Below are 26,664 nucleotides of genomic sequence, written 5' to 3'. Positions count from 1 at the left end.
TACTTGTGTTAAAACCTGAAAAGTATGAATATTTGTCATAAACGGTTCTTGAGCTTCCTTTTGGAGGGGTTGCACAATGTTCCCATTGATTATAATTTAAAACATTTCTAGGTTGTGCAGATCTATGTAGAAAATGGTTACCATAGTGGTTATAACAGTACATACTATCATAATTTGTCGAACCCTGCAAATAATCATGTTTGGTAAATTTAGCAGACATCACTAAGTCAGTCATCATATTATTTATACTTTCAAAGTCCCAATCATCAGCAAATGAGCTTGGTTTTACAAAGTCACTCAACGAGATCTTAATTTGGTGTGGATATTTCAGGATTTCAACCGGACCATAAATTTCGTAGTCAGTGTTGTCCCATGCTACCCCACCCGGTATAGGATTGGCTGTGAAGTTGACTGAAGAAAGTTCTCTTTTCTCGACGTGTGAAGATGTGTGTGGTTTGAGGATCAAGTTGATTTTCTGACTTGCTGTGTCCATTTTAGCATATTTTCCCTCAATGAAGCGTCCCAAAGTTAGTACCATGATGAGCCAAAGTATGAGGATAAATGCACCAAAACCCACCCAAAATTCAATCCATGGAGAAATCAGATATGTTTCTTTCAGTTGTTTCAAAAGTACTTTAACTTTATCTTTAAAGGTTTTTGTTGATGGCTGTGTTTTTGATTCAGTGAAGCCTTCAGAGGAATCATCGAAGTTTATGAAGTAGCCGGATGGAGTTCTGTCAATTGTTCCAATTGCTTCAGGATTACTGTTTCTTGCATAGTCGTTTGTTACTTCATTATAGATTGGTGTGTCTCTGCTAAATGTTTTTATTTGGGTTTTCAGGGGTCTAAGTTCCATTGCATTGTTGCATAGTCCTTGTTGTAGTTCTGTAGGCGTTTCGAATGTGATTAGCCTCTTCGATTGAACCTCTGTGTTCGTAGCAAATCTTGGTGTTCTACTACTTATCGGGAGTCCACTTGGCCTACTATTTGTTATCGGCCACATGATTGTGGTTTTACCAGGTCGATGGATACAACTCGGTTCTCCTTTTTACCAGCAAGCGGCGGTAGTACAACTGATCTTGTCCCGTTGATGGACAAGACAGGAACTGCTTTTCTGTAAGAAGGCCCAAATTCCTTCTTTACCGTGATCTTTTCTCTGACTAGATCCCCGACTTTTGGAATCCAGACAGGTCTTGCTGGGACAGGTGGTGGTTCTTCAGTGGTTGTTGGCTGCTGTTTCAACTTTATGTTGCTCAGGTCTTTTCTTGTTTCGTTTAAGTCCTGCAAAATAGCCAAACGATCTTTGATATCAAAGCTTTTTTCCTTCACCACTGAAGTCTGACTGTCTAGGTCTAAGACTAACATCCTAGTTCCAAACAATAATTCGTACGGACTGAATCCCTTCAGAGAATTTCTTGGCAGGTTATTTAGACTACGTTGGACACTTATTAGATGTTTGACCCACCCAGCTCCCGAACCTAATATCCTTTCTGTTATAGATAGCTTTATGCCTTGGTTTTTTCTTTACACCATCCCGTATCCCTCAGGAAGGAAGTGAGAAGAGTCCCGCTGTGCTATGCTCATTTGGCCATGTTTCCCCTCAGGCTGGAGGGCTAGAGTGAAAACAATAGTCAAACGTAGCATGCTTCTAGCGTATATGCCATTTAGACTCGCAAATCTTTGTATAACAGTCCAGACGTCAGCCGAGTGCTGGTGATCTACATTATAAGTGGAAACTAGCCTGTATATGTTAATCGGACGCTTTGCTTTTTACTGTTGATCTTTTCTGGAGTGAAACGACACGGTATTACACCGTTTCTCTCACCACTGCGATTTCTGTTACAGTTTGGGCAGTTCTTTACAAACATGGTATGATGCAGGCTCATGCCTGGCCACCAGTACCTTGATTGTAATTCTTCCAGAGAATCTTTTAGTTTGAGGTGTCTGAGACCCTCGCCCATATGTGCGTCTGCTATTAACAAGGTTCTCCTGTCCATGTTTGGAATCACTCTATCCCCCACTCCAGGGATTCGAGCAAAAGGGATGGAGTTTGCATCGATTATGTATGTATAATTGAGTGGATAGTTGATCGGTAGCGCTGAGCAGTCGCCTTTTGATGACGTTTTCACCGCCAGCACTGTTTCACCGTCAATATACTTCACTGTACGCATTTTTCGAGCTACGGAAGCCGATTTAGTTGCTACCGCTGTGGCTGTTTCAGCCAATGAATTCCCTGCAACGTGAACGCCATCACGCTGATGACTCAGTGAGTGTGTCACGTGTTTTTGCTTTATTGTTGCACCTGTGTCATCTTTGTAACCGTTTTGAATCCATGTCTGCAAATCGTTGTTATATGATTTGACGCAGTAATATGAATCGGACACTATAAGTGTCGGGAATTCGCGATCCGCATTATCTAGCGCCATTTTCAATGCTATTATTTCAGTCTGTTGTTCTGAATTAGTTTCTACTGAGTGTGTTTTTGTTAATAGAGGTCTTAGGTTACCTCCGCGCCACACTTCTTTTGTAATCTCACATGTGGGGTTGTATGCTTGTTCTCCCCAAACGGAGGGTTGAGCGTGTCCGTCTGTATAGATTACACAAGCGTATTGTCGTAAGGGCAGAATGTCGATAGGCAGAGGGAATGTTCTTTTAAATTCTAGATTTTTCAATTCCTTTAGTTCTGGATCAAAGTAGTAGTATACTTTGTCCGTTGTAATTGAATTCACCCATTGTATCCATTCCGGATTCAATGTTGTTGTTGGTAAATTACACGGTGTTGTTAATGCCTCAAAGGCTGATTCTGCTGTTCTGACTGTGATATGTCTACCGTCCGCTTGATCTTTTTCTCTAGCTATTGCGGTTTGAACTGCATGAACAATGTTTTCTTTAATGCTGAATTTCTTTTCAGCTTCTGTGTACAAGTGTGATTTGAATGCAATTGGTACCTTTTCTCCCTCATTAGAGGTCAGGTATGTGAATCCGCATCTTCCTGGGATGACTCGAATCACTAGATTGCGTGTGTTATCACGTGTTTCTAATTTTGTTTTAATTAACATGTCTGTTTGTAAGGATCTCAAAATTTCTGTGTGTATTTGAGTCCAATTGGTTCTTTTAAAATCTGGTTTTATTAGATCATAAAGGGGTTTGACCCTTTCTGCGTAATTTGCAATGTATGTTCTTCCGAAATTTAGGAAGCCTAGAATTGACTGTAGGTTTTTTAGTTTTCTAGGTGCTTGGAGTACGGCACATTTCTCTAGGAAATTGTCAGCCAGGCTTTTGCCTTCACTTGATAATTCGTATCCTAAGAACAGGACTGTTAGATGGGCAATTCTAGATTTTTTAAAGTTGAATTTGTAACCCTCTGCTGCGAACCCAAGTATTATGGTGTTCACTCTCTTCAAGTGAGTATCCAAGTCATCATCTGTTAGGTATATGTCGTCGACATAAGATAATGCCTCGTCATCATATGTTTGTAGTAATTCTGTTACTCTCGCTGAGAATACCCCTGGGCTATTCTTGTACCCCTGGGCTAACCGACAGAATTGTTTTTGAGTGCCATTTATTGAGAACGCAGACAAATATCTGCTCTCTGGTGCTATGTGTTGACAAAAGAATCCATTAGAGATGTCTAATGTTGTTTTGTATTTTTTGCGCACTATGTTATTCATTAGTGCAGCACTATGCGAGTTTTGCACTGCAAAAGTTTTGCAACATGAGTTAAGGTGTCGGTAATCCAAAACTAGACGATATGAATTGTCTGGTTTGGAGACCGGAAACAAAGGGTTGTTCATTTGTGAGGTGCAAGTTTCAATCACCCCCTGGTATTCTAATTGATCTAGGATTTCTTTTACCTGTTTTTTTAGCTTCTTGCTTAATTGGATACTGTCTCTGTGCAGTAGGTTGTGATTTTAACTGGATTTTGTGAGGAGGAGAGTCCTCATCCCATCCTACATGATTTTTATATAAAGCAGGAGCTTGAGCTACTGCCCTCTTTCTGGCAAGTGTGTATTTTTTATGAATTGGGATATGATTTGAGAAGGCAGGCATAATTATTTCTTCGCCATGAGGGCACTCCCTGACAAACTCTGGTGGCCAGTCTTTTTCAGCTAGAAGGATGTCATAGCCCTTGGAGAGATTATCCCAAAATAGTCCCCTTATTTTTCTAGTCTTATCCCCTTCTATACGTAAAGTTATTTCATATATTTTGTGAGGTTTGCTAACTCTGGTGTCTGCAGTTTCCACTTGAAGATATTCATTCGTGTCCACTGTCTCCAGAAGATTCATAAGGACTTTGCGAGCTATGCTCACTTCTGCTGCGCTGTCTAGCATTGTCTGAGCCCATTCTCCGTTTTTCAGTTGTGTCCTCAGTATTCTCGGCATTGTTAGCTACCTTGATACTGGCTACCTTCTTTTTTGGAAATTGTACTTTCTTTTTTAGATGAGCAGATTCCTTGTCTTTGGACTTGGCGTGCTCTTCTCTTTGTTCTGATCGTCCTCTTCTTTCCGATTTCTGCGAGGAAGTCTGAAAAGATTGAGAGGGACGTGTATCAATGTCTTGATATCTATCAGGCTTCTTTATATTATCCCTATTTCTAAGGTTATATCTTTTCCCAGAGGGGTCACTTTGGGGTGACCTGTGTCTTTGGTTCGGAGATTTTTCTCTCCGCCGAGGAGACCTTCCTCTGGACTGGAATTTCTTTTCTTTAGGATTGGATTGTTTGTTTCCATCCCAGCTCTTTTTTTGTGATGTTGAATTATTATTAAAAAATATTTTTCCAGGACTTTCAATCAGTTGTGGTTTTACTGGTATTCCACCTAAACTATCTCTACCTAATTCCTCATAGGATTTTTCTATAATTCTGGCAATTTCAGCTGGTTGGTCTGCTATATCTGTCTCCTTTAACCTCTGGCGGATCGCCACGTTTGCTGCTTCTCCCTTTATGTTGGCTAATAATATAGCCGAGACCTGCTTGAAGTCTTTTAGTAATTTCATACCAAGAGTTAAAGCGGGTTCTGGACCGTATTCGTCTTGAATTTGTTTTAGCACATCTGGTATTACCGAAATGGATGGAACACCGTGCGTTTTTGTGTAGATGGAAGCAAAGACTGTACCCCAAGTGTCACAGTCCTCCACGTGTGGTGCGATTCCCATTGGAAGACAGATAGTCAGAATCCTGTGTTTTTCTAACGGGGTGGTGTCTGGAAACACCGCCTCTATTTGGGTGATTTTTTGTGCTAACCAGAATGGTATTTGTTCCCGTTTAGCTGGTACTTTACCTAGGCAGGATTGTATGTTCTGTGGTGTAATTTTATTTGTGTTCCCCTGATGAGGGGTCAGCTGTGGAATTTTAATTGCTGGTTGAATTGTTGAAGTCCGCATCACATATTGGACTAATTGTCTATGTAATTTTATTAATTGTTTTAGCTGTGTTAAAAGCTCTGCTGCAGACATCCCATCGATGTCTGGATGTGGTGTGTATCCGGCTAGGACCGGCCACGTTGCTCCTGGTCTACCTAATGGACCGAGCCTGGTGATGTGATTATTATGTTTTAGGGCGCCATTAAATAAGGGCAGATGCTCTTGAAATTTAAGTGGTACTTCCACCTCCTCGAAAGGAGTGTACTCATTAGGAGGTTCCTCTGTTTTGTAATAGTGGAAGACCTTTGTTACAGCATTTGCTGCTGGAAAGTGTATCCATGAATAGAATACCTCTGTCTGCCGATATTCGTGTGCCTCAATTACGAATATGACTGTGCCACCTCTAGGTGTCAGTCCATTTTCTATAAGTTTTAAAGTTATAGATTTTCTTATGTTGACCGCGATGAGTATTATATTCGGGTTAGCGTCTTGCAGTGCATTATCAGCTGCTGCGAGTTCAGTTACTATTCTAACTGCCTCTCTTTCTCCTTCAGTGTCTGACATTGTACTGTCCAGAAGGTTATTTCGTTTGTTTTGCAGATCAGGTTCTTATGGAAACAAAGATTAGATGCACAATATTTTGGAACAGTGTATCCTTCAACGTTGACTAAACCAAGGACCATACATAGGAGTTTCCTCCTGCGAGGTCTGGCGGATATTACCTTTCACCCACTCCAGACGTCTTTGGAGTATTATGGGAAAAAAGGGGTCTGAGTGAAAAAGCACGACTGAGTTACTCTAAATGTCTTACGTTAGTTTTATCGCCTATCCAAACACGTTGGGCGCCATGTAGTGTAGTTCCTATTATCCCAATAGGCTCTGCGCATTGGAATAATACCTTCAATAGTATAGGCCTAGACCAGACGTTAACTAGGTCTTCTATTGTCGATATTAGACTTAAAGTTTTGGGTTTGCCAGCTAGCTCAGAGTTCACTAGAAACTTTCTCGAATAGGCAAGGAGGAGTTGAACCTCCCTGGATAGACAAGAAGGGATTTAGTTTCTGACAACCATAGAACATGACAACTTTGCTCTCCCCTAATCAAGAGTGTATCTCTAGAGTCGTGTGAAAACAAAAGACGACTTATTTTACTCAGTCAGTACGTGCATTCTTAGTCTCACCAGATTGTAGAGAAAAGGAAGAGACGGGTGTGTTCAATAAAAGATGGTATTTATTGATCAGTCTCTTTTCTCATACAAGAGAAATGGATCGATATTATTGCAATACTTATGGTTAAGTAAAGTGTATACATTAAAAGCAGAAGTATAAAATAATACTGTAAAAACATTGATGTGGTTTCTAAGCCATATGATGGGTTAAAATGGATAAAATAGATACATACACATATACATTTGACTAATCGTACTCAACTGGTGTTTCTAACTACGCCTACCCCAGATGTACCTGACCTAAGCCTAATACGTGGGCGGGAATAGAAAGTAGCAGTTTAAGTTAAGTTTGTTTTGCCAAGTGACTGACTAAAGAATTCTCTGCAAGGGGTTATTCAGTTCTGTACCTGGAATCTAGGATGAATGAGGGATGGTATCTCTCGTCTCTGGTCTCGATATTCCAGGCTGCCTGCGAGGGCTACCCGGAAGCGCCGGAGCTGGATTTCTCGGCAGGAGAAAGCAGCTTCTCGTTCTCAGCGCGTCAGGAAGGCGGGGCTGCGCCAGCGGGGTCTGCTCTGCTCTGGGCTTCGGCAAGTCTGGCTGCTCCGATCTCGTCACCACCGCGTGTGTTTGCATAGGGCAATATCGGTAATATTTATACCTTTAAGGTGCCGAGATTGACGTAAGGATGGACATAGATACGTCAATAAGGATGTCATACGACCTGGTCGTTAGCACATTCTTTTGCTGAAGTTCTCGGTGAAATCAAAACAATGGCCGCAGGGTTTTTCCCAGGTTGTCATAGGTTTGATTTGTTTTGAGAACTCTGTATGCCTTATCAGGGGCTGGAGGAATATCGCTTGTCTAATTAGATGGCAAGCGTTATGACCTAATCAGATAACACGTTCCTGTGCCGTAGTGTGGCTTAATCAGATAACGGTTCCTGCATCATGGGGGTTTTCTGCCTCATGGGATGGCTGCTAGTTAACTTGTTAACCAGAATAGGGTCAGGAATAGGGGGATCGATACAGAACCTATAGGAATACATCACAATATAACGCCGCCTTACCCAAAAGTGTAAGAGGGAGAGTTCGCCATACCTTAACGTCTCGCTTAAACCGCTCTAGATGGGGACTAAGATTTAAAGCATAAAATTCATTTGGGTCTGACGTAATATAGATACCCAGGTATTTGAATGCCGTCGCAGTCGTTCTCAACTTACGGGTAAAATAGGGGGGGGGGGGGCGGCCAAGACATGGAGAACGAACTTGGACCAATTTATCCTGTAACCTGGCACTCTACCAAACTTCTCACAGACGTTCAGCAATTCTAGAATGGATTTCTTGGGGGAGGTGAGGTACAGCAAGATGTCATCCGCATACAGCGATATGCGGTCCTCCCACATATTGGTCCAAGAAAGTCCCTTGATAGAGGGTTCCCATCTGATCCAGATTGCAAGTGGCTCTAGAATCAGCGCGAAAAGCAGCGGGGACAGCGGACATCCCTGTCTTGTACCCTGACCAAGTGGGAAGTCTCAAGAGATAAGAGATATGTCCATTGGCCGCAACGTGTGCCAAGGGCTTATTGTAGAGGAGGCGAATCCAGGCGCAGAATTTCGGATCGAAGCCCATGTGGCGGAGTACAGTGAACAAGTAAGGCCATTCCACGGTATCAAACGCCATAGCGGCGTCTAAGGAGAGTATGACTACAGGCTCCCGGATATATGGCGTGCGTGCCAAGACCGCATAAAGCCTACGCAAGTTAAGTGCCGTGCCGTGCTACGGTGCGGCATGAATCCAGACTGGTCCGGATTTACTAAGGAGGAGAGCAACGCCAGTAGTTTGGCCAGGATCTTGGGTTCTGCGTTTATCAGAGAGATTGGACGATAGGACGCGCAGTCCGTCTCTGGTCTGCCAGGTTTATGGATCACGACTATAGTGGCAAGCCGCTGGTCTCTCGGCAACTCTCCTGCTTCGAGACTATCAAGAAACATCTCAAGCAAGAAGGGAGCAGATGTTTGCGCTGTCCTTTTATACAGTTCTACTGGGAGTCCATTAGGTCCCAGCGCCTTACCAGACGCAAGTGAGTAGGTTGCAGTCTGTAATTCTTCTACGGTGATGTCCGCCTCTAACAGGAGTGCTGCCTCAGGGGAAAGTTGAGGGATAGTCAAATCTTTAATATAGTCATACGCCTCCGCAGACGTGTAAGACGCCCAGGGAGCATACAGTTGTTCATAATGATCGGCCAAGATGTCGACTAAACCGTCCGGTTTAGTGATCATGGAGCCTGTGGGGGACAGCAGCTGTGCTATGACCCTGTTCGCTCTTTCTTTCCTATCTAGCCAGGCTAGCATCTTCCCGGCTTTGTCTCCCAGTTCGTATACCCTATGCCTAGTGGCTTGGAGGTTAGCTATCGTACTCTCTCTCTGACATGCCACATATGCTGTTTGTTTAAGCTGGACCTCAAGGGCGACTAGGGGAGTCCACCGAGCCAGCATTTTCTTGAAAGAATTGTCTGGTAGTGACTGTGAGGTGTTTCATAATAGGGTGCACATGCAGAAAACCGACATGAACCGGGAACATACGCTTTCTAGAAGTTTGGTGATGTGTGTATTTTAGCAGCAACGGAGAATGGTCCGATATGCCCCTAGGGCGAATAACTACCTCTTCTATTCCCGGCAAGCCATCTGCCGACATTAGAAAATAATCAATGCTTGTGAGACAGTTGTGGATCCCGGAGTAGAAAGTGTATTGTTTCTCGTCAGGGTGTTTGTACCTCCAACTATCTGTGACTCCCAAAGCATCTGTGAGACCAAGGAGACGTTGCCCACCCTGTACCCCTGATCTGGTAGGAAACCTGTCTAGTGTGCCGTCCATGATATCATTAAAGTTGCCCCCTATGAGCAGTGTTGCAGCAGGTAGTGTTAGCAAGAATGTTGTGAGGGCAGAGTGGGTTTGTGCGTGAAGGGCCGGTGGGATATAAACAGAGACTAAATTAAACAATCGTCCCTCCCATTGACATGTCACTGCTGCGAAACGTCCCTGGTCGTCAACTCGTTTCTGTTGTATCACCAGTGGGAAATTCTTTCTGATATGTATCCCTGTATCTCTAGAACCTGAGGAGAACTCAGCATGTGCAACCATTTGATATCCCCATCTATCCATAGCCTTGACAGCCGAGCCCATTAGGTGCATTTCTTGCAGTAGAGCCACCGTGGGGCCACAACGCTTTAAATGCTGTAGCACCAAACCTCTCTTCACCTTGTCTCCTAACCCTCGGACATTCCATGACAGTATCGTTAAGGCTGTTTGGGGAGTCTTAGGCTCCTGTGAAACATATTCAGCCATCAGATATAGTAAAAAGTGTCAGATATATAAAGCTACCTTTGCTACACAAAGATCCACCAGTAAAGGAGAGTGTTGCCCCAATAACATTGCATACAACCAACTCAAAAAAACTAAACAAAACATGTACTCCCTTACCCCACCTCCCACCCCCCTTCCTGCCTCCCTGCCTAGCAAGCCTGTAACTGCCCGCCACCCCCAACTCAGCAGAGTGCATCAACCCACCCAAAAATGCAATACTTGCGGATCGGGGGTAATGAGTTCTGTAAGGCTCCAGCCCTTCTCAGACTCCAAGGCTTGCCTCAGTCCAAAACCTCAAAAACAAAAAAGGGGCACAGTCCCAAGAGTCCATATAGCCGCTCAGGGCGGCGGGGAACGCCGGTACTTCCGCTCAGTCTATTCTTCCTCCAGCGGCGCCACCTGGCCTGATCCTTGGCTCCTGGAACCCTGTTTCTCCGGGTCTTCTTCCTCTTCTCTATGGCGGCGAGAGCCGTTTCCTCGCTCAGCGTGGCCCACCCGACGCCATCCTTCCAACCAGTCGAGAGCCGACTCCGGCGTATCAAAGAACCAGGTTCGGCTTCCAGCCACTACTCTAAGTTTTGCAGGGAAGAGCATAGGGTACGGTAGTTCCTTTTCTCGGGGCAGTTTTTTAACGTCAAAGAAACTTCGCCTGCGCCTCGAGACAGCTGCAGTGTAATCAGGGAAGAAGTTAACAGTAGAGTTCAAGAAGCGTATGGGAGGCGAAATCCATGCCGCTTGCAAAATTGCATCTCTATCTCTGAAATTGAAAAGCCTGGCCAGCACTGGTCGAGGGGGTGCCCCCGGCTTCGGTCTTCCTCCTGGCACCCTGTGGGCACGCTACAATGAGAGAGTCCCCTAGGCTGTAATTTAGATTTTATCAGCTCTTCCACATATAAATCCATTGCCTGGGCGCCTTCAGTTTCTGGAATACCAATAATTCTAACGTTGTTCCGTCTTGCAGGCCCCTCCTGGTCATCAAGCTTGTCAGCGAGTACTTTGTTCTCTTTTTCAAGGTGTGCAACCGTCCCTTGCAGCTCTGAAGTATCCACAAATAAAGATTTTGCAACTACCTCCACCTCTCTCACCCTATCCGCCATTTTGTGGAGGTCCGCACGCAGCAGGGAGACATCGGTGGATATCGTTCCCACAGTAGTCTGGACGCTGGCAAGAGCCTGCATGATGTCCTCGAGTGTGACTTTTGGGGGTCCTTCTACATCTGGCACCTTATGTTGTGAAGAGCGTCCTTCCGGCGCTGGAGGAGAGTGTTTGCCATATGCGTATTTATCCAATTTTTGCTGTGTGGCCTGGTTTCTGGGACCCCTGCCCGCCATAGCTTGATAGATTAGGATGATATCTGGGGTCCGAGTCTTTCCGCGGTATAAGGTGCGGGAGGGCTGTTTCCAAAGTAGTCAAAGGGCCGGGGGGGGGGGGGATGAAGGAGCAAGCAACGCCCTGTAAAGCCAGCCGCCGGTGTAGCAGAAGAATGGTGGCTCAGCGTTATTCTTTTCCCTATAGGCAGGCGCAGGAGCAGGTGCAGCTCTGCGTGGGGACTTTGCATAGCTGGGCTCAGTGTGGCAGCAGGACCTGTCTCTCGCCAGTGCAGCTATGGCGCTCACTAATGGGTCTCTGCTCGGCGTCGGCTCCTTAGTTGGCCGTGTTCAGCGACCCAGCACTTGTCAGGACCTCGGCGCAAGAGGTGGGGGAAGGGCGCGATTCCACCGGGCCATGCCCTTGTTGAAAACGGAGAACGGAGTATGGTCACAGCACGTCCCTGATTGTGTGCCAAAAGCTGTGGGGGTACAAGGCAATATCAATGCGTTGGGGGCAGAGCTAATACAATGTGCGGCACTAACTGGCGCTTGTCGGCTGCGTGCGTGGCAGCCGCGGCCCGGTCCTCAAAGCAGCTCGCATCCGGCGGGAACGCTAAACGGCTGACCTCAGGCATTAGTATCACCACAGACCTCGTGGCTCATAGAGGGGGAAAGGAGGCAGTAAGTCCTCTGTAGACGTAGCAGGTATGGGCGGGCTCCACGGCACAGGGTTTATCCTCGGATGATAGCCGCGCTCTTCATCACGCCGCAGCAGTCCCCCAGTTGGTGCTTTAGCACTACCACAGTTCCCGGTCCGGCCGCTGCATGTAGGCCGCTCCCCTTCAGATGGCAATTCCAGTCGCAGGCAGTCACTGATTTTTACCGGAGCGTCTCCGGTCAGCTCCGCTTGAGTTTGGACGTCCGCTCCAGCCGTTGGAGCACTGTAGGTGTCGGATAAGGGAACGGATTGATGTGAAGGGCTAGATCAACCCCGGAGCTCAAAGACTAAGCGGCCATCTTAGTCGGCCGTCAGCCACGCCCCCCCACCTGAGTTTTTATACCCTGGCACAGGACCACTGTGTATATTGTCTATTTTGACTAGACATTTCAAGTGCCTTTAGCACTGCATGTAATAAGAAGTACTCCACTCCCATGGAGTACTTCTCCACTCCACTTCCCAGGAAGAGGTGTGGCGCCGCGGCCAGGGCGACTGACGCTGGAATCTGGGGTTCAGGGTTCGATCCCCGGCTCCGGCGGCAGGTTAACCCAGCACCATGTGACTCTGGGCAATAGCTCGCTTAATCTTCCCGACGGCCCCCAGCGCCTAGAGACCCTTACGGGTGATTGTGCGCTTTACAAATGTGGATTATTATGTTACTGGACCAACGGTGCTACCCCCTTTCTAACTTTAATTCTACAGGAAACTTTAGGTTAAAAGGCTGTTGCTTCGCTTGGGCGCTTTTGGCTGCTGTGAGGAGGGTGGGATGGGGTGAGTTGCTTAGATATTGTTTGTTCTCTGTTTTTTAAAATGGTGTTTACTGTTAGTATTTTTTACATTCCTATATGACTTATGGCTCTCATACTATATCCAACATGCAACAATAAAAATGTTACATTTTTTTTTCAATTTTCATTGAACTGCACTGTATCACAGTAGCCTTTTCTTTCTTTGTGTCCTCAGTGTTATAAATATAGCTGTTTTGACCCCTTCACACAAAGATGTGCTCCTCTTCGGAATATTGCCTCAGGGGTCTTCCACCATTTTCATAGACCTAATTATGTTCTCCATTCTTCACGGCAGCTGCTTTGGGTTTCATGTGCATTAACAAAACACATTTCTACTTTAAACTGACAAAAGGCACATATGAGAAGTTATTTCCTCTGTCTGTACATTTCATTATATAAAAGGAGTCTGTAAATTTATAAATAGTGCTGCATTTATTTAGAACAACAACTCAAAACTGTCTCTTGATTTAACTGACATGAAGATACCATGGCCCAGAAATTGATCTTTGACGATTCTCTTTGTAATACTTGTTTTTCATATTTTCCATGCCTCCAGAGGTTTGGAATCACTTTTACCAGTGGAAAACATTTGCATGAGGTTGTAGTTGATTCTTTTTTTATTTTTTATTTTTTATTGATATTGCAAGAGGCATATAAAATAAATACATTTACAAATCATGACATAGTTATATAGTAACCATTTTCGAAAAAGAATACGTGAGCATTACAGAGGAGAAAAATAACCATAAAGCTTATAAGAAACTACAATGTGGTCTCAACCATCAAATCTACTTTTGGAGAGTTATTCTGATCCAAATATAATGTCCCAAACCTTTTCTTTTTTCCTCAGAGAATTAGGCCCTCTTAGTCTAGCTAAAGCAATCTCCATGGTATGTATTTCATTCACCAAAGCCCACCATTCCATAACGTGTGGCGGATCTGGCGCTATCCATGCTCTAGCTATGGTTAATGTTGCACAAGCAAATACAATAGAATTCAGATCTTTATTTGGACAATTCAGTTCTTGAAGATCTATTAGAATCAGGTGAGCTGAGAGAGGCGGAAACACAATATGTTTCCTTTCTAATACATCTACTACGCCCTTCCAGAACTCTGATAATGCCGGGCATGAGTAGAGCATATGGCCAATATCAGCAGCCTCCAGTTTACATTTAGGACAGCTTGTGCGTTCATTTTTATAATTATCTGATGCCCAGCTAGAAATTCTCTGAGGGGTATAGTATAATTGGCAGATAGTCCTATAAAGCTGCAGTCTAATACTAGAAGACTGTACAACTTGATTAATCTGAAGAAGAGAAGCGGATATTTGCTTAGAAGTTATATTTAATCCGAGCCTAGCCGTCCACTTAGATGCTAATTTTTCGCAATCGTCTCCCTTTGCCTGATTCAGAAGTCTGTAGCTTTCACTAATCAGTGATTTAGTCCGATCTGAGTACAAACATTGTAAGATGTCCGAGTATCTTATTTCTTTGACATTCATTTTACGAACAAAGAAGTCTTGAAGTTGCACATATTTAAAATACATCCTATCACTTAGATTGTATATTAGTTTAAGCGAAGTAAACCCTAATAGTCCATCAGAGCCATAGAGATCTCCAAGGGTATTAATGCCGCAGCTAGACCATACTGTCCCAGCCCCGTCTGAAAAGATTCCAGGATGTCCTGGATTCCCCCATAGCCTTAATTCAGAGTTAAAATAAGATATCTTATCAAGAGTCATTATCTGTTTCCAAATTTGTACAATATGCCTAGCAGTCTTAAATTTTACTCGTTTGAAGTAATGTGGGTCATTAGTTCGATCCATAAATTGTTTGCAATCAGACCCTAGCATTAGCTGATGAAAAAATAAGGAGTTATCATTTCTCAATAAACTGCGCATCCGACCAAAAAAGGAAGCAAAAAAATATAATTTAAAATCGGTAAACATTAAACCGCCTTTTTCAGTCGGAAGTTTTAGGAGATTTATTGCTCTCCTAGCTTTTTTGTAGCCCCATATATAACTAGAGCAGATTCCGTCAAGTTTTTAAAAAAAAGAATTATTAAGACGTAGCGGAATTGATCTGAATAAATAAAGAAATTTGGGTGCGACTTTCATTTTTGTTAAATGTATACGCCCAATCAAGCTGAGCGGTATCTTGTGCCATTTTTTAAGAGATTTAGCAACTTCTTTTAGTAATGGATCATAGTTGAGGTCTATTATTTCAGTAATCTTTGCTGATATTTTAACCCCCAAATATACAGCATTGGCACATAGGCCCAATACAGTCGTTGAAGGATTATAATTAGCGATGACCTGCGTTTTGTTTATATTTAATTTGTACCCGGATACATTGCCAAAATTATTTGCTTCTTTTGTTATTGCAGGTATAGCCTTAGCTACATCAGTGGTCAATATCGCTACGTCATCCGCATATGCGGTAATTTTTAGATTGTTCCCCCTATGTTGAAATGGAATAATATCATGCTGTATTGAAAGTGCGTTCAAAAATGGCTCTAATGATAGCGCAAATAACAGGGGAGAAAGGGGGCACCCCTGCGTGTACCTCTTCCTATTGGAAAACTGAGAGAATTCTTTCCTGCATAGCTAAGCTGTGCCATTGGTTGATGATATAATGCCTGAATTCACCCTAGATATTTACCCCCCATGCCAAATGCTTCCAGTACGGCCCATAAATACTCCCACCCCACTCGGTCAAGTGTGGGGTGGGAGTATTTATGGGCCGTACTGGGAGGTTGTAGTTGATTCTATCAAACAGATTTTGTTACCGGTGATCTCATGTCTTTAGTACTATTTCAAGATTCTATATTTGGACTTGACGTTTCCATTTACAGTCTGTCACGAGCATAATATCCCACGAGAGTATTTTATGACATATATCACCCTTTTGCATCACATCTCGAAACACACTGTCATTTAATTGCCTTATTCACATTCTCAGTTGTTACAGTTTAAACATTAAGAAGTACTCACCTATCAAGATGGATGTTTCCGGAGCTCTAAGCACGCAAGCGATGTAGGAAAACAAAGTGGAAATGAAAATCACCAAGAAAAAGGGTGTCTTGAAAAATAACTTCATGCATAAAGTTGTCTACATCTTGTTAAAGCTTTTTCATAAATACAATTTGCCAACAGGCCCTCCACAGCCTTGTTGTAAGGAGTAAAATATACTCATTCCATTCTTTATTTCATAAACACTGTGAAAAAGAATATATCTTTTTTAATGTAAAAGGCTACAATGCGTTCCTTATCAGATCAATAGGATATCAAATCGATAGGATTAGGTCAGTGTACATTTGTAAAAGCACTTTAGAATTGAAAAAATGTGGCACTACACATCAAATAGGTATGGGAATCTTTAATTTGAAGGAAAAAATACTCGTTAGGATTAATGCAATGTAGATTTTAGTTGATCAATTTTACTCAGACAATTTTACTTCTGTGTAACCGCACGTACTCTGTAGAGATATACATAATTATTCTGTGTTCAATAATTACATTTGTTGTTTTTAAATTCTCATGCTATGTATTTTGCTTCGTGATAATTTGAGATTGTAATGTCAGGGAATTGTACTTTGCATATGTATCTCTGAGGTATGCATTTTAATGTGTATGTGTGTTTTTTGTCGCTTTGGCTGAAATAAGATTTTATGTTGAGTTTTAATTTAGTATGCAGGTAATTGTTTGTTTTGCTTGTGAAGCACAAGTAATGGCACTGCACTTAAACAAAATATTCATTTAAGTATATATAATTGAATTATATATTTCGCAGATCTTCGAAAGTCTCATTGGTAATGGATTCTGTGAAAATCAGTGATGAAATAATGGCAAATCGTGTCAAGGCAGCAACAATAATTCAAAGGGCATGGAGAAAGCATATTGTAAGTATGTCTTCGAAACTCAAACTAACAAGCCACATCTTTAGATATGGGTATTTACATTGTTAGATTGGATCTTTATGGTTTAAATCTTTTTATTGTATTTCAAGAAAATTCAAATCAGCAAACACAGAGCGAGACATCGCTAAATCGGCATACCAAAACCCGAGTGAAACCTCCACCCCCTAACCCCTTGGACTACTCGCATCCAATATCATCATGTTAGAAGTTCACTATTCGCCGTCTGCGGGCCCACTCCGGGCTTCTTCCCCAGTCTGTGCCAAGGTGTCTGGTTCCACTAGTTGCAGCAGGCAAAGGTATCCGGGGGAAGTCAACTCCCTAAACTCCCCAGAGAGGAGAGCAATGTAAGGACGCCAAAGCTGTCTGTAGGAGTCGCCCTGATTGGTTAGCATGAGAGTTCGTTTCTCCATCCCTAATGTGTGCCATAGTCGGTGCCCCAATGTGAAAATGTGAAAGGATGTTTTCCAGGGCTGCCCCTAGTGCGAGGCCAGTTATGTCACACCCCTTGGGATTTAAGCTGGAAGGTGAGCCTTCGAGAGCCCCAGGATAACATATGCGAGGAAAAGAGGCACCTGCCTGTCCAATTAGGTATCTGTCAGTCAATATCATGTCCCAATACCGTGTAAGTTTGGGGCAGTCGCACAGCAAATGAAGCAGCATCCTGGGAGACCAACGACCCCTCCACCAGTTCGCGCTACGCACAGGGTTGCCCCTATGTAGTCGCACTGGAGTAAGGTACCAGTATGTAACTATTTTAGTAGCTGTCTTGATGCAGGCAGTGTTACCTGATATATGTTCTGTCCTATAGTAAATATCATCCCATTCTTTGTGCGTCAAGCTTCCATCGCTTCAGCCCTGAGGTCTTGGTCGCTGGGGTAGCATGTTGGAGAATCGTGTATAGTTACGTGATAAGGCAGTAACAGAGGGCGTAGTTACTACCAATTCTCAAAGGGTGTCAGCAGGCACTGTGCCCCAGCTCAAACAGTTGGGTGAGTGAGCAAATGGTGGATTTCAAGGTAGTACATTCTCTCTGATTCAGGCAGCGCATAATCTTTACGGACCTACTCGAAAGAGATGGGGCCCTCCTAATTAAAGGGATGGCTGATGATGGATCTGCACCCCGCTGTTTGCCATGGCCGGAATGCGGCGTGATCCAGCCCTGGAGTGAAGTCCACATTACCCAAATTCTGGGTCAGTGGGAAAGGGAACAAGGACAGAGTTTTACATGCCGCCACCCGATCCCACACTTCAAGAGTTGCTTTAGTGACCAGGAGAGGAGTGTGTCCACTTTCCCAAACCCCCTCTCGCCTGGACTGGTAATTCTGTTCCCGGCTCATGCGGGGCCTCGCCTCTGCCCAGACGAAACAGCATCCCCCCTGCAGTGACTGAAGGATGCCTATGGGAGGCTCTATTGGGAGGGCCTGAAACAGAAACAGGATCTTCGGGAGGGCAGTCATCTTTAATGTCGCCACTTGGCCAAGCAAGGACAGCCAAATCCCTCTGTAGCTGCTTGAGCAGAGTTTGGTAGCTAAGGGCTGCTGTCGCTTTCACTGTTGGGGCTAATGGGACCCCAGGAAGGGGATGGAGGTAGTCGACCATTGAATCTGATGTTGGGAAACCAGCATCGTCTCTGCCACAGAAGGGACCAAAAGGTTGAGGGCCTGCGATTTCCGAAGATTAATACAGAATCGAGAAGCTGTTCGAAAGTCCTAGCTCTCTGCCAGAAAGGCTGGGAGACCCTGAGTTGGTCATCCAGTGCCACTAACACGTCATAAACGTAAAGGCTAATAATGTATTCCTGCCTGCCGCAGCAGACCCCAGCTCCACATATAGAGCAAATAGCAGGGGCGACTGCGGGCATCCCTGATGAGCTCCTCTGTGATTTGGAAATGGAGCTCAGGTCTGCCCATTAACTCATACCGTTGGCTGTGGTACCCCATAATTACTGAGGACCCAGGTGCATAAATGGGCCCAACTGCGCTGCTAGAATGCTAGTAAACAATGTAATATCCACATGAATATTGGATGGTATGAGCCACATTGCTTTTTGTATTTCCCAGGCTTGGAAATAGCAACAATGGAGGCATCCAGCATCCAAGGCGGCTCAGTCCCTGGGCCAGCTATGAAATTAAAGAGCAGGCACAGAAGGTTTTGTAAAAGAGGGCCAGAAAACCATCCGGTCATCGAGATTTTAGGGGGTTTCTGTTTAGCAATAGCAGAGATAACTTCCTCTACTCAGATCGGGCTGTCTAGAGTGTCCATCTGGTCCGGCTTCAGGTGAGTACACACCTCTTTGAGGTAGACACCAGGAAGATTTGAGGCGAAGTTTTGCTCAGAGTAGAGCCGCTCATAAAAGCCCCAGAAGGCAGACGCAATGGGGGGTCATCTCCTACGTTGTTGGTACTGTCCGGCGCTAGAAGGGAATCCCCTCCGCAGCTTGCCGTTGCACTCCAAGTCTGTTTGATAGCAACTGCTCACACTTGTTCCCCTCATGTAAAAGGAGTGGCATAGTCTGAGCACGGCATATTCAACCTTATCCAGGTCTAGTCCTTCTAACTGCGCGTGCACTGCCTCTAGCCGCCGCCAGACTCTGGGGGAACCCGTGTGTTTGTGGATTTGTTCCAGTCCTGAACTTCCTTGTGTAGGCTCTCTCTCTTGTCGTGATGGATTTTGTTGTCCGCCGCCGAAAGAGCAATCAATTTCCCCCGGATGACGATTTTAAGGGTCTCCCACAGGGAGGTGATGGGGTCTCAGAGGTATCAATGATAGCAAGAAAATCAGCTATCACTTGGGTAACCCTCTTCACTGCCATAGGCCTCTGCAGTCGGCTCTCCCACAGTCTCCACTACCGGGAAACGCGTTTCGCTGGGGTCAGGTCCTGTAAGAGATATAGCAGCGTTATCTGATAACGATTATGCCTCTATTTCTATTGTTGTAGCCAAAGCCTGGACCTCCCTTGTCCTTAGAAAATAAGTGGAGTATAGGTCTATGGGTTTGTGAGTAGAATCTGTAGTATTGTTTTCTGCTGAAGAATGCTGGTCCCGTAAAATTTCCTGTAAGCCTTTCTCCCTCAGCCAGTGTGCTCCCTCCTGAGAAAGGGCCTCAGCGTGACCATTGTGCTGCGCCGATCTGTCAAATTTGTTGTTGAAGACTAGATTAAGGTCTCCCCCCCAACAGCACCTTCCTATCTTGGGATGCCATCCCCTCCGCCACAGCTCGTTGGAGGAAAAGTTCCTAACATTCATTAGGGGCGTACAGAGAAGCCAATGCGAAAGCGCAGTCTCTCAATCTCACATTATATGCCAAAAGCCACCCTTTGATGTCTGCTAGTTTAATGCCCACCCGGCCTCTAAAAGAAAAAGAGACCAAAATGGCCACCCAGCTGTTTTGGAGGCGACAGAGGGGAAGAGCTGCTGCGGGAAGGCGCAGGATTGTAGTCTGTGCCAGTCTCTGGAGAGCAAATGGGTCTCCTGCAGTAGACATAAGTTGGCCCCAGTCTTTTACAGATAAGACAGAATCATTCTGCTCTTGGTCGGATTGTTGAACCCCTTTACATTGAGGTGATCACCTTTAACTTACCGTGTGTGGAGGAGAAGAGAAGAAAGGGCAGTAGCAGCTGCCCAAATGTGTAACCAATCCTCCCCCCAGTAGACCCAGACAAACACCTTGCTTGTGGAAACCTAGAGTGTAGTGCATACATATGGAATATGAGTACTCCCTTCAACAGAAACACAAAATTTACTTTATGCAGAAACCTAGTCCCTTTAAAACTTAATGCACTGGTGGAGGCCAGTAATGTTCCGTAGGGATCCAGGGTGTAGGGGCCCATTAGAGTATCTCAAACACTACTCGGAGATGTCTCAGCCCTTTGCTCCCCACCCCAGCAGCCCACCTGTCCCTCCATCACTAAGGAATGAAATCTGAAGACCTCAATGATGCTCAGGTCGTTTCCAGCTGATTGGGTTTGCTAACCAGAGCACCCAACACTGCCCGCCATTCTGTGGCCATGGTTGCTGGATCTGCACATAGTCCCTTAGTGAAGCCACGCCCCTCGTGCCAACGGAGATGCTTCCGGGCCTTCTGACCCCAAGGGCTGGCCTGCAGTCTCTCCTTTGTAGGCTCCTCAATGTTCAGCACCCGACAGGCCTCACACAAGGAATGGAGTTGATGTAGTTTCTCCCGCTCAGCGAAAACTAAGCGGAACGGGTGGTCCCATGAGTAGGCAATGCCTTTGTCCCAGAGGAAGGTGGTCATGGGGCAAAAGTTTCATTGTTTCTGCATGGTGAGGGCTGATAGATATTGATAGTGCCAACTTATGCCCCCGGAATTGCAGAGGATGAATAACTCTGCCATTGCGAAGGATGGTTACTTTGAGTTGAAAATCATGAACACATTCCAAGATGCCAGCTGGCCGAGTATTCTTTGGTGACTCAACCTATGTACTCTGTCGAGCTGTATCTCCCTGTCAAGGGGTGCTTTCAGGATCTGGAGGAACAGGGCCTCTATGTACTCCCCAATGTCTGCACCCTCCACTTTGGTTGGAGCCCCTCTGACATGGATTTTATTCCGTTCTCTAGATCATCCACGTGGGCCTGCAAATCGGTCTGTTGGTCCCTGAGGCAGCATACCTCCTGTTAGAGCTGTTCAATTTCTTTGTCGTAGCTAGACTCATGGTCCTTGAGAGTGGAGCCTCTGTCCCCCACTCCTGTCAGTTCGCGCCGGACATCCTTTAAGTCCTGGGAGAGGTCTCTTTTAACTGTCTGGAAATCATCTCACAGGGAGGCAAACAGTGCCTCCAGGAATGATTGGGTGACCAGACCCTCATAGTCATCTCCGTCTGCTCCTGCTGAGTGGGTCGAGGCTGTTCCCCGGGCGGTCCCCCGATTAGTTCGCTCAGCATCTTCTTAAGGGATCTCTCTTTTTTTTGGCCATAGCACAGCCATAGTCACTAAAAGATGGGTCTTCTTGACTTTCCCAGCAGGCGTACCTCGTAGGGCCTACAGCGGGCCACAGATTGACTTTGTCACGTTTTTCCCCTTTCAGTGGCCCTGGGAATCTTAGAGCTCACAGCATGCCATGTGTTACTACATTCAGGCTGAAGAGAGGGATCCCTTTCCGGCACTGCTGGGTGTTAGGCTGTCTCCAGAGTGGGAGGAGGCATCATAGGGGCAGTGCTATGTGCTTGGAGGGGCAAAGGGGAGGGGGCGGGCGGCAGCCCCCGGTAAGCAGCAGAGACAGAAGAACGAGAAGGTACGTCCTATTCCACCATCTTTGCCACGCCACCCTAGATTGGATCTTTAGCTCTAGCCCAGAAATTCTTACCACCAGAATATTCTTTCCCAAACATTTTCATTGACGTTCAAATGTTGTCATTTCATTGGGAAAATTAGGATTACATGTATATTTTAGTTTTTTTTATGATTGTAGTACAAACATAAACCCTCAGTATCTCACATCCGTAATCTCTGTGGGGGGTATGTGATTGTTATGTGTCATTATATTGCTATAGCCAAGACAAGTCTCCTTTTGTTTTTATGGGAAGACACGTGGTGATGGAAGCAAGAAGGGGTGTAATGTGAACCCTTCAGCCACTGTTGGGATATGGTGGAGACCTTCCATTGGAATTTGTAGGGGGTCAGTCATTTTGCATTATGCTGCTATAGAAGGGGATGGAAGTAGCCATGCCTGTATTTGGGTGGCATGGACTATGCCTAAATAAGGACTGGATTTCTATGCCTATATAAGGGCAATTTGAATTGAACCTATATAAGGGCATGAATCGGGAAATTCATTTGGAATCTAAAATCGAACACAACACCCACTCTACTTTCTTATGTACGACTTTACTAAATTCTAAATATGTTTAACACATCTAAAACATATCTACATGGAGTGTGAAAACCCACCCGAAACACATAAAAGTGCATTTAAAAATGGTTGTACACATAATGGATGCAAAGATGCTGTACACATTAAAGCATTGTTTCATTCTAAGCATATATTCAACATTTGAATGCTAACGGAATGAATCATGAAAATATACAGTTATGAAATGGCTTGTAAATACAGAAGAAAAAAGGCCAATACCATTTCATGTCAGATTACATAAAACTGTTTGTTTGTGGACAAGAGTCATATATTTTCTCTGGAAGTATTCAAAGAATTCTTGTTCTCTATGAATAGTTCTACTTTAAGCAGATTACGTGTGCCAAAAACTGAAAAATAAAAATTTGGAAAAAAAAATTAATCATAGGAAAAAGCTATTTGTTTTCAACACTGAAGGTCAAATTCAAAGTCTCTCGGGACACTGTGTGCTGAACTCACATGTCAGTGCTAGTGCTTGGAGAAAACATGAATTCTTCTAAGGCTGTAAAAAAATTGTCTATCATTGTAGGTGATAGTTGGATTACCTCGTCCAGAAGACTAACCTCACATAGATGTGAAGCATCGCTGTCAGCATAGTTCGCATTAGCAATGTTCGAATCGGATGTTACCTGCATGCCTGTAGTTTCCTCTCGTACCTCAGCATCAGCATTTTGCGTCTGTGAGATCTCAATGAATGCCGTCATCAGAATTGGTAGCCGCTGGGGACAACAATGCGCATAGGCCGTTACCGGGTCCAGCAAAGTATCAACATCCGTTGGCATAACTGATGGAAGTGTCAGACAGATGTCTAGCACGCATTCTTCTCCGCATAACAGGCAGTGTAGAACAGGTAAGATGCAATCTTGCAGATTGGTCTGAATGACAGAAACCATGTGCTATTTAGTTCTTGTAGACGAGTTAATCCCAAAATTTGGACGAGGCGCTCACAACACTTCATCTCCAATAGAGCTCTCTCTATGGTTCTTGGAGTGGCGCTGGTGACTTGGCTTGCCATATCGTAGCAGAAGGAGCAAAAATAGTATCCCTGCAACGAGTCCCAAAAGGGGGGCAGTCCGCCAAACACAGAGTGCACGAAGTTTGGAAATATTCCGAGGACTGCTTGAAAAGGTGCTAACAGTCCGGAACATACGTTCTTAAATAGATATACAATACCGCTCATATCAGACATGTTTACGATGCGACTTAACATTTCCGAGAAATGTTTAGGGCAGTTATATAGTTAAGAGAGCATGTATCTCTGCAGAAGTCCTTGCAACTTGTAGATCATAGGTCACTTTGGCCGAGGTCAGTGGCACCATTTTTTGCAAAAGAATAGCTTTCATTCTGCTTAAAGTATCAATTTGTATAGAAGAGATGTTCAGTGAAGGCCATAAAGTTGACTCCCTGTCTGTCTTGGTTTTTGGAAACAATACTTGCATACAGCAAGTGACCCTGGCTGACACAGTTACTAGATATGGTATACCTGGCAACATGCCACAGCAGCTGTGATTGTTCAACATGAGGTAACTTCCATTTGAAGGTTGTCCAAAAATTTGATCTATCACCGCAGCTGGTGAACCTTTCAGGTGACAGGATAAGTTGTTAGAGGAACCATCGCAGGCCCCGTGTAAGTTTATATCCTGACAAAGGAGAGATCCTCTTAGTGAATTTTCACAGTTTTTAACGCTAAGAAACACTTCACATCCCCCACTCCAACATCTGTGTGTGTACGGTAATTCCCAGGATGTCTTGATGTATTCTTTACCCAACCTTTCATATGCGCCTGCTGGAATGTGTTTTAGGCAATACTGAAAATGGAAAATTGTAACAGGCAGAGTGATTGTACCATGTATTATCCATTCAGTAGCTGGTTTCTCTGCTACCGTAAATGGCAATCTTTCCAGTTTTTCAATGCTCAGCACCGTATAGTCTGCTCCCCTTTGTGCCAATTCAATCTGTTTATCTGTGAGATTGAATTCTGAAAACAGTGATGTGGTATTGATTAAACGCCAAGGCACATAGCCTGAACAAAGGTTTTGCAATGCCAGCCTAATAGCATGATAGAACGTAATTGCGACTGACCATGTTGCAACATGACCAAGTCCTGTTCCATGATGTCTATGATAGAAGACACTATGCTGTCCAATGAATATATCCTGGACGACGAAGTCGTTAACCCATTATCAACCACAGAGAGAGTTTTCTCTAAATTAATACGATCAATTTCTCGTATTCTTTCTGCAGTCTCTGCTTGTTTAATCTTCCATGCTTCATTATAAGCAGCATAGATACCGGCATATATAAAATGTTTATGACGCGGTTTTCCTGGTCCTAGCAAGAATTCCCTAAGCTCAGCACCATCTTTAAGTAAAGATAAGTGTTGCTTTACATCCTTAAGTGTAGATCTTTGTAATCAATCAAGGCAGAGCTTCCCTACACTGTATGTTGTTACTATTCCAGGATGCTGTCTTTGAACATATCTTGGGTCAATCCTATTGAATGGGAAACCCTGTGTCTTGTTCAGGAAACTATCTTGACAGTTGTTTATGTCTGTGGGCCAGATTAACCATTTATTCCAATCTGCATCTGTTCTGTTGTGATGCAAAATAGTATGTACGTCGACCTCCCCCTCTGAAGTGTTACTACTATCAGGTGTAGGTGTAGGTATGGATGGATTGTTCATGTTTTTGATCTTGGCTAACCCAAGGCAAGACGTGTGTTGGACAGTGTCATTCAAAAACATAATTTGCTCAGGGATGATACAGGCTCTAAATATAGCTTCTACACCCGCTACCTGCCAATCTTTTGTACCCCAGACAGTTTTTGTCTCAATGTTGTCTTTCCAAAAGTCGAACCCTAGTTTAGACAGTTGGACATAAAAGACTGCAGAATAAATCTGTTTTGTATTTGTTAACATACTTTTCATTCCTGTTTTGTTTACATTTTTAAAGTAAAATGATTCAGGATTGGATACATTGAACCCTGAAAAGTATTCAAATTTCATAGCAAAAGTTTTTGAGCTACCCTTTGGTGGCGTAGGACAATGTTCCCATTGTTTATACATTAAAAAATTTCTAGGATTTGCAGATTTGTGCAAAAAATGATGACCATAATGATTATAACAATTCATTTGTTCATAGTCTGATGAACCTTCTAAATATTCATGCTTTGTGAATACTGCTGACATTTCTAGATCAGACATCATATCATTAACAGTCTCGAAGTCCCAATCATCAGAAAAGGTACTAGATGAAACAAAGTCACTTAATGAAATCTTGAATAAGTGTGGAATTTTCAACAGCTCAGACAGGCCAAAAATGTCATATTCTGTTTTGTCCCAAGCTATACCACCAGATATAGGAATGGCTGTGACGTTCACGGATGACAAGTCTCTCTGTTCACGATGGGATGATTTGTGTGGCTTTAGGAGTAAGTTGACGTTCTTACTTACTGTGTCTATTTTGACATACTTTCCATTTATCAGCATACCCAGAGTTATTACCAGAGTCAACCAAAGTAGAAGAAAAAATATTCCCAACACAATTCATATTTCAATACATGGTGAAACCAGATAAGTCTTTTCCAGGTGATGAAAAAGGTCAATTGCTTGTTCTTTGAAAGTTCTTTTTGCTGGCGTCGTTTCTGGTTCGCTGGGATCCTTCGAAAATGTATCAAAGTTAATGGAATAGCCAGAGACAGTTCTGTCGATTGTTGGGATTGCATCAGGATTCGTTGAAATCGCTGGAACCACTTGATCACTTGTTACTTCATTGTAGACTGGGGCTACTTCGTTGTAGACAGGCGTTTCTTGACAAACTGTTATTTGGGTCTCAAGAGGTACAAGTTCCATAGCTTTATTGCATAGTCCTTCTTTTCGCACTGCAGAATCCTCAAAGGTGATGAGTCTCTCAGTTTGAACCTCTTGGATTGTAGCTAGAGGAGTGCGTCTGCTACATTGGCGGAGTCCACTTGGCCTACTGTTTAGTATCAGCCACATAGTGTGGTTTTACCAGGTCAATGGACATAAACCTGTTCTCCTTTTTACCAGCAAGGGGAGGCAGTAATACTGTTCTTGGTCCGTGGATTACTAGGACAGGTACTGGTTGTCTGTAAGAAGGCCCAAATTACTTCTTGTCCGCGATCTTTTCTCTCACTAGATCACCAAGCTTT

General features: G+C 44.1%; 1 protein-coding gene across 1 annotated transcript in view; it reads left to right on the top strand.

Annotated features, from left to right (window-relative positions):
* The window catches only part of C8H11orf65 (chromosome 8 C11orf65 homolog), a 515,706-nt gene that overhangs the window by 94,546 nt on the left and 394,496 nt on the right, over positions 1–26,664 (top strand). The window contains exon 2 of the mRNA XM_078657052.1: positions 16,503–16,611. Coding sequence (XP_078513178.1) covers positions 16,525–16,611 — 87 coding nt within the window. The 5' untranslated portion in view covers positions 16,503–16,524. The remainder of the gene's footprint in view (positions 1–16,502; positions 16,612–26,664) is intronic.

The sequence above is a fragment of the Lissotriton helveticus genome, chromosome 8, assembly GCF_964261635.1.
Source record: "Lissotriton helveticus chromosome 8, aLisHel1.1, whole genome shotgun sequence".
Lineage (NCBI taxonomy): Eukaryota > Metazoa > Chordata > Amphibia > Caudata > Salamandridae > Lissotriton > Lissotriton helveticus.
Note: the sequence above shows the minus strand (reverse complement) of the source record. Positions and strands in the feature narration are given on the sequence as shown.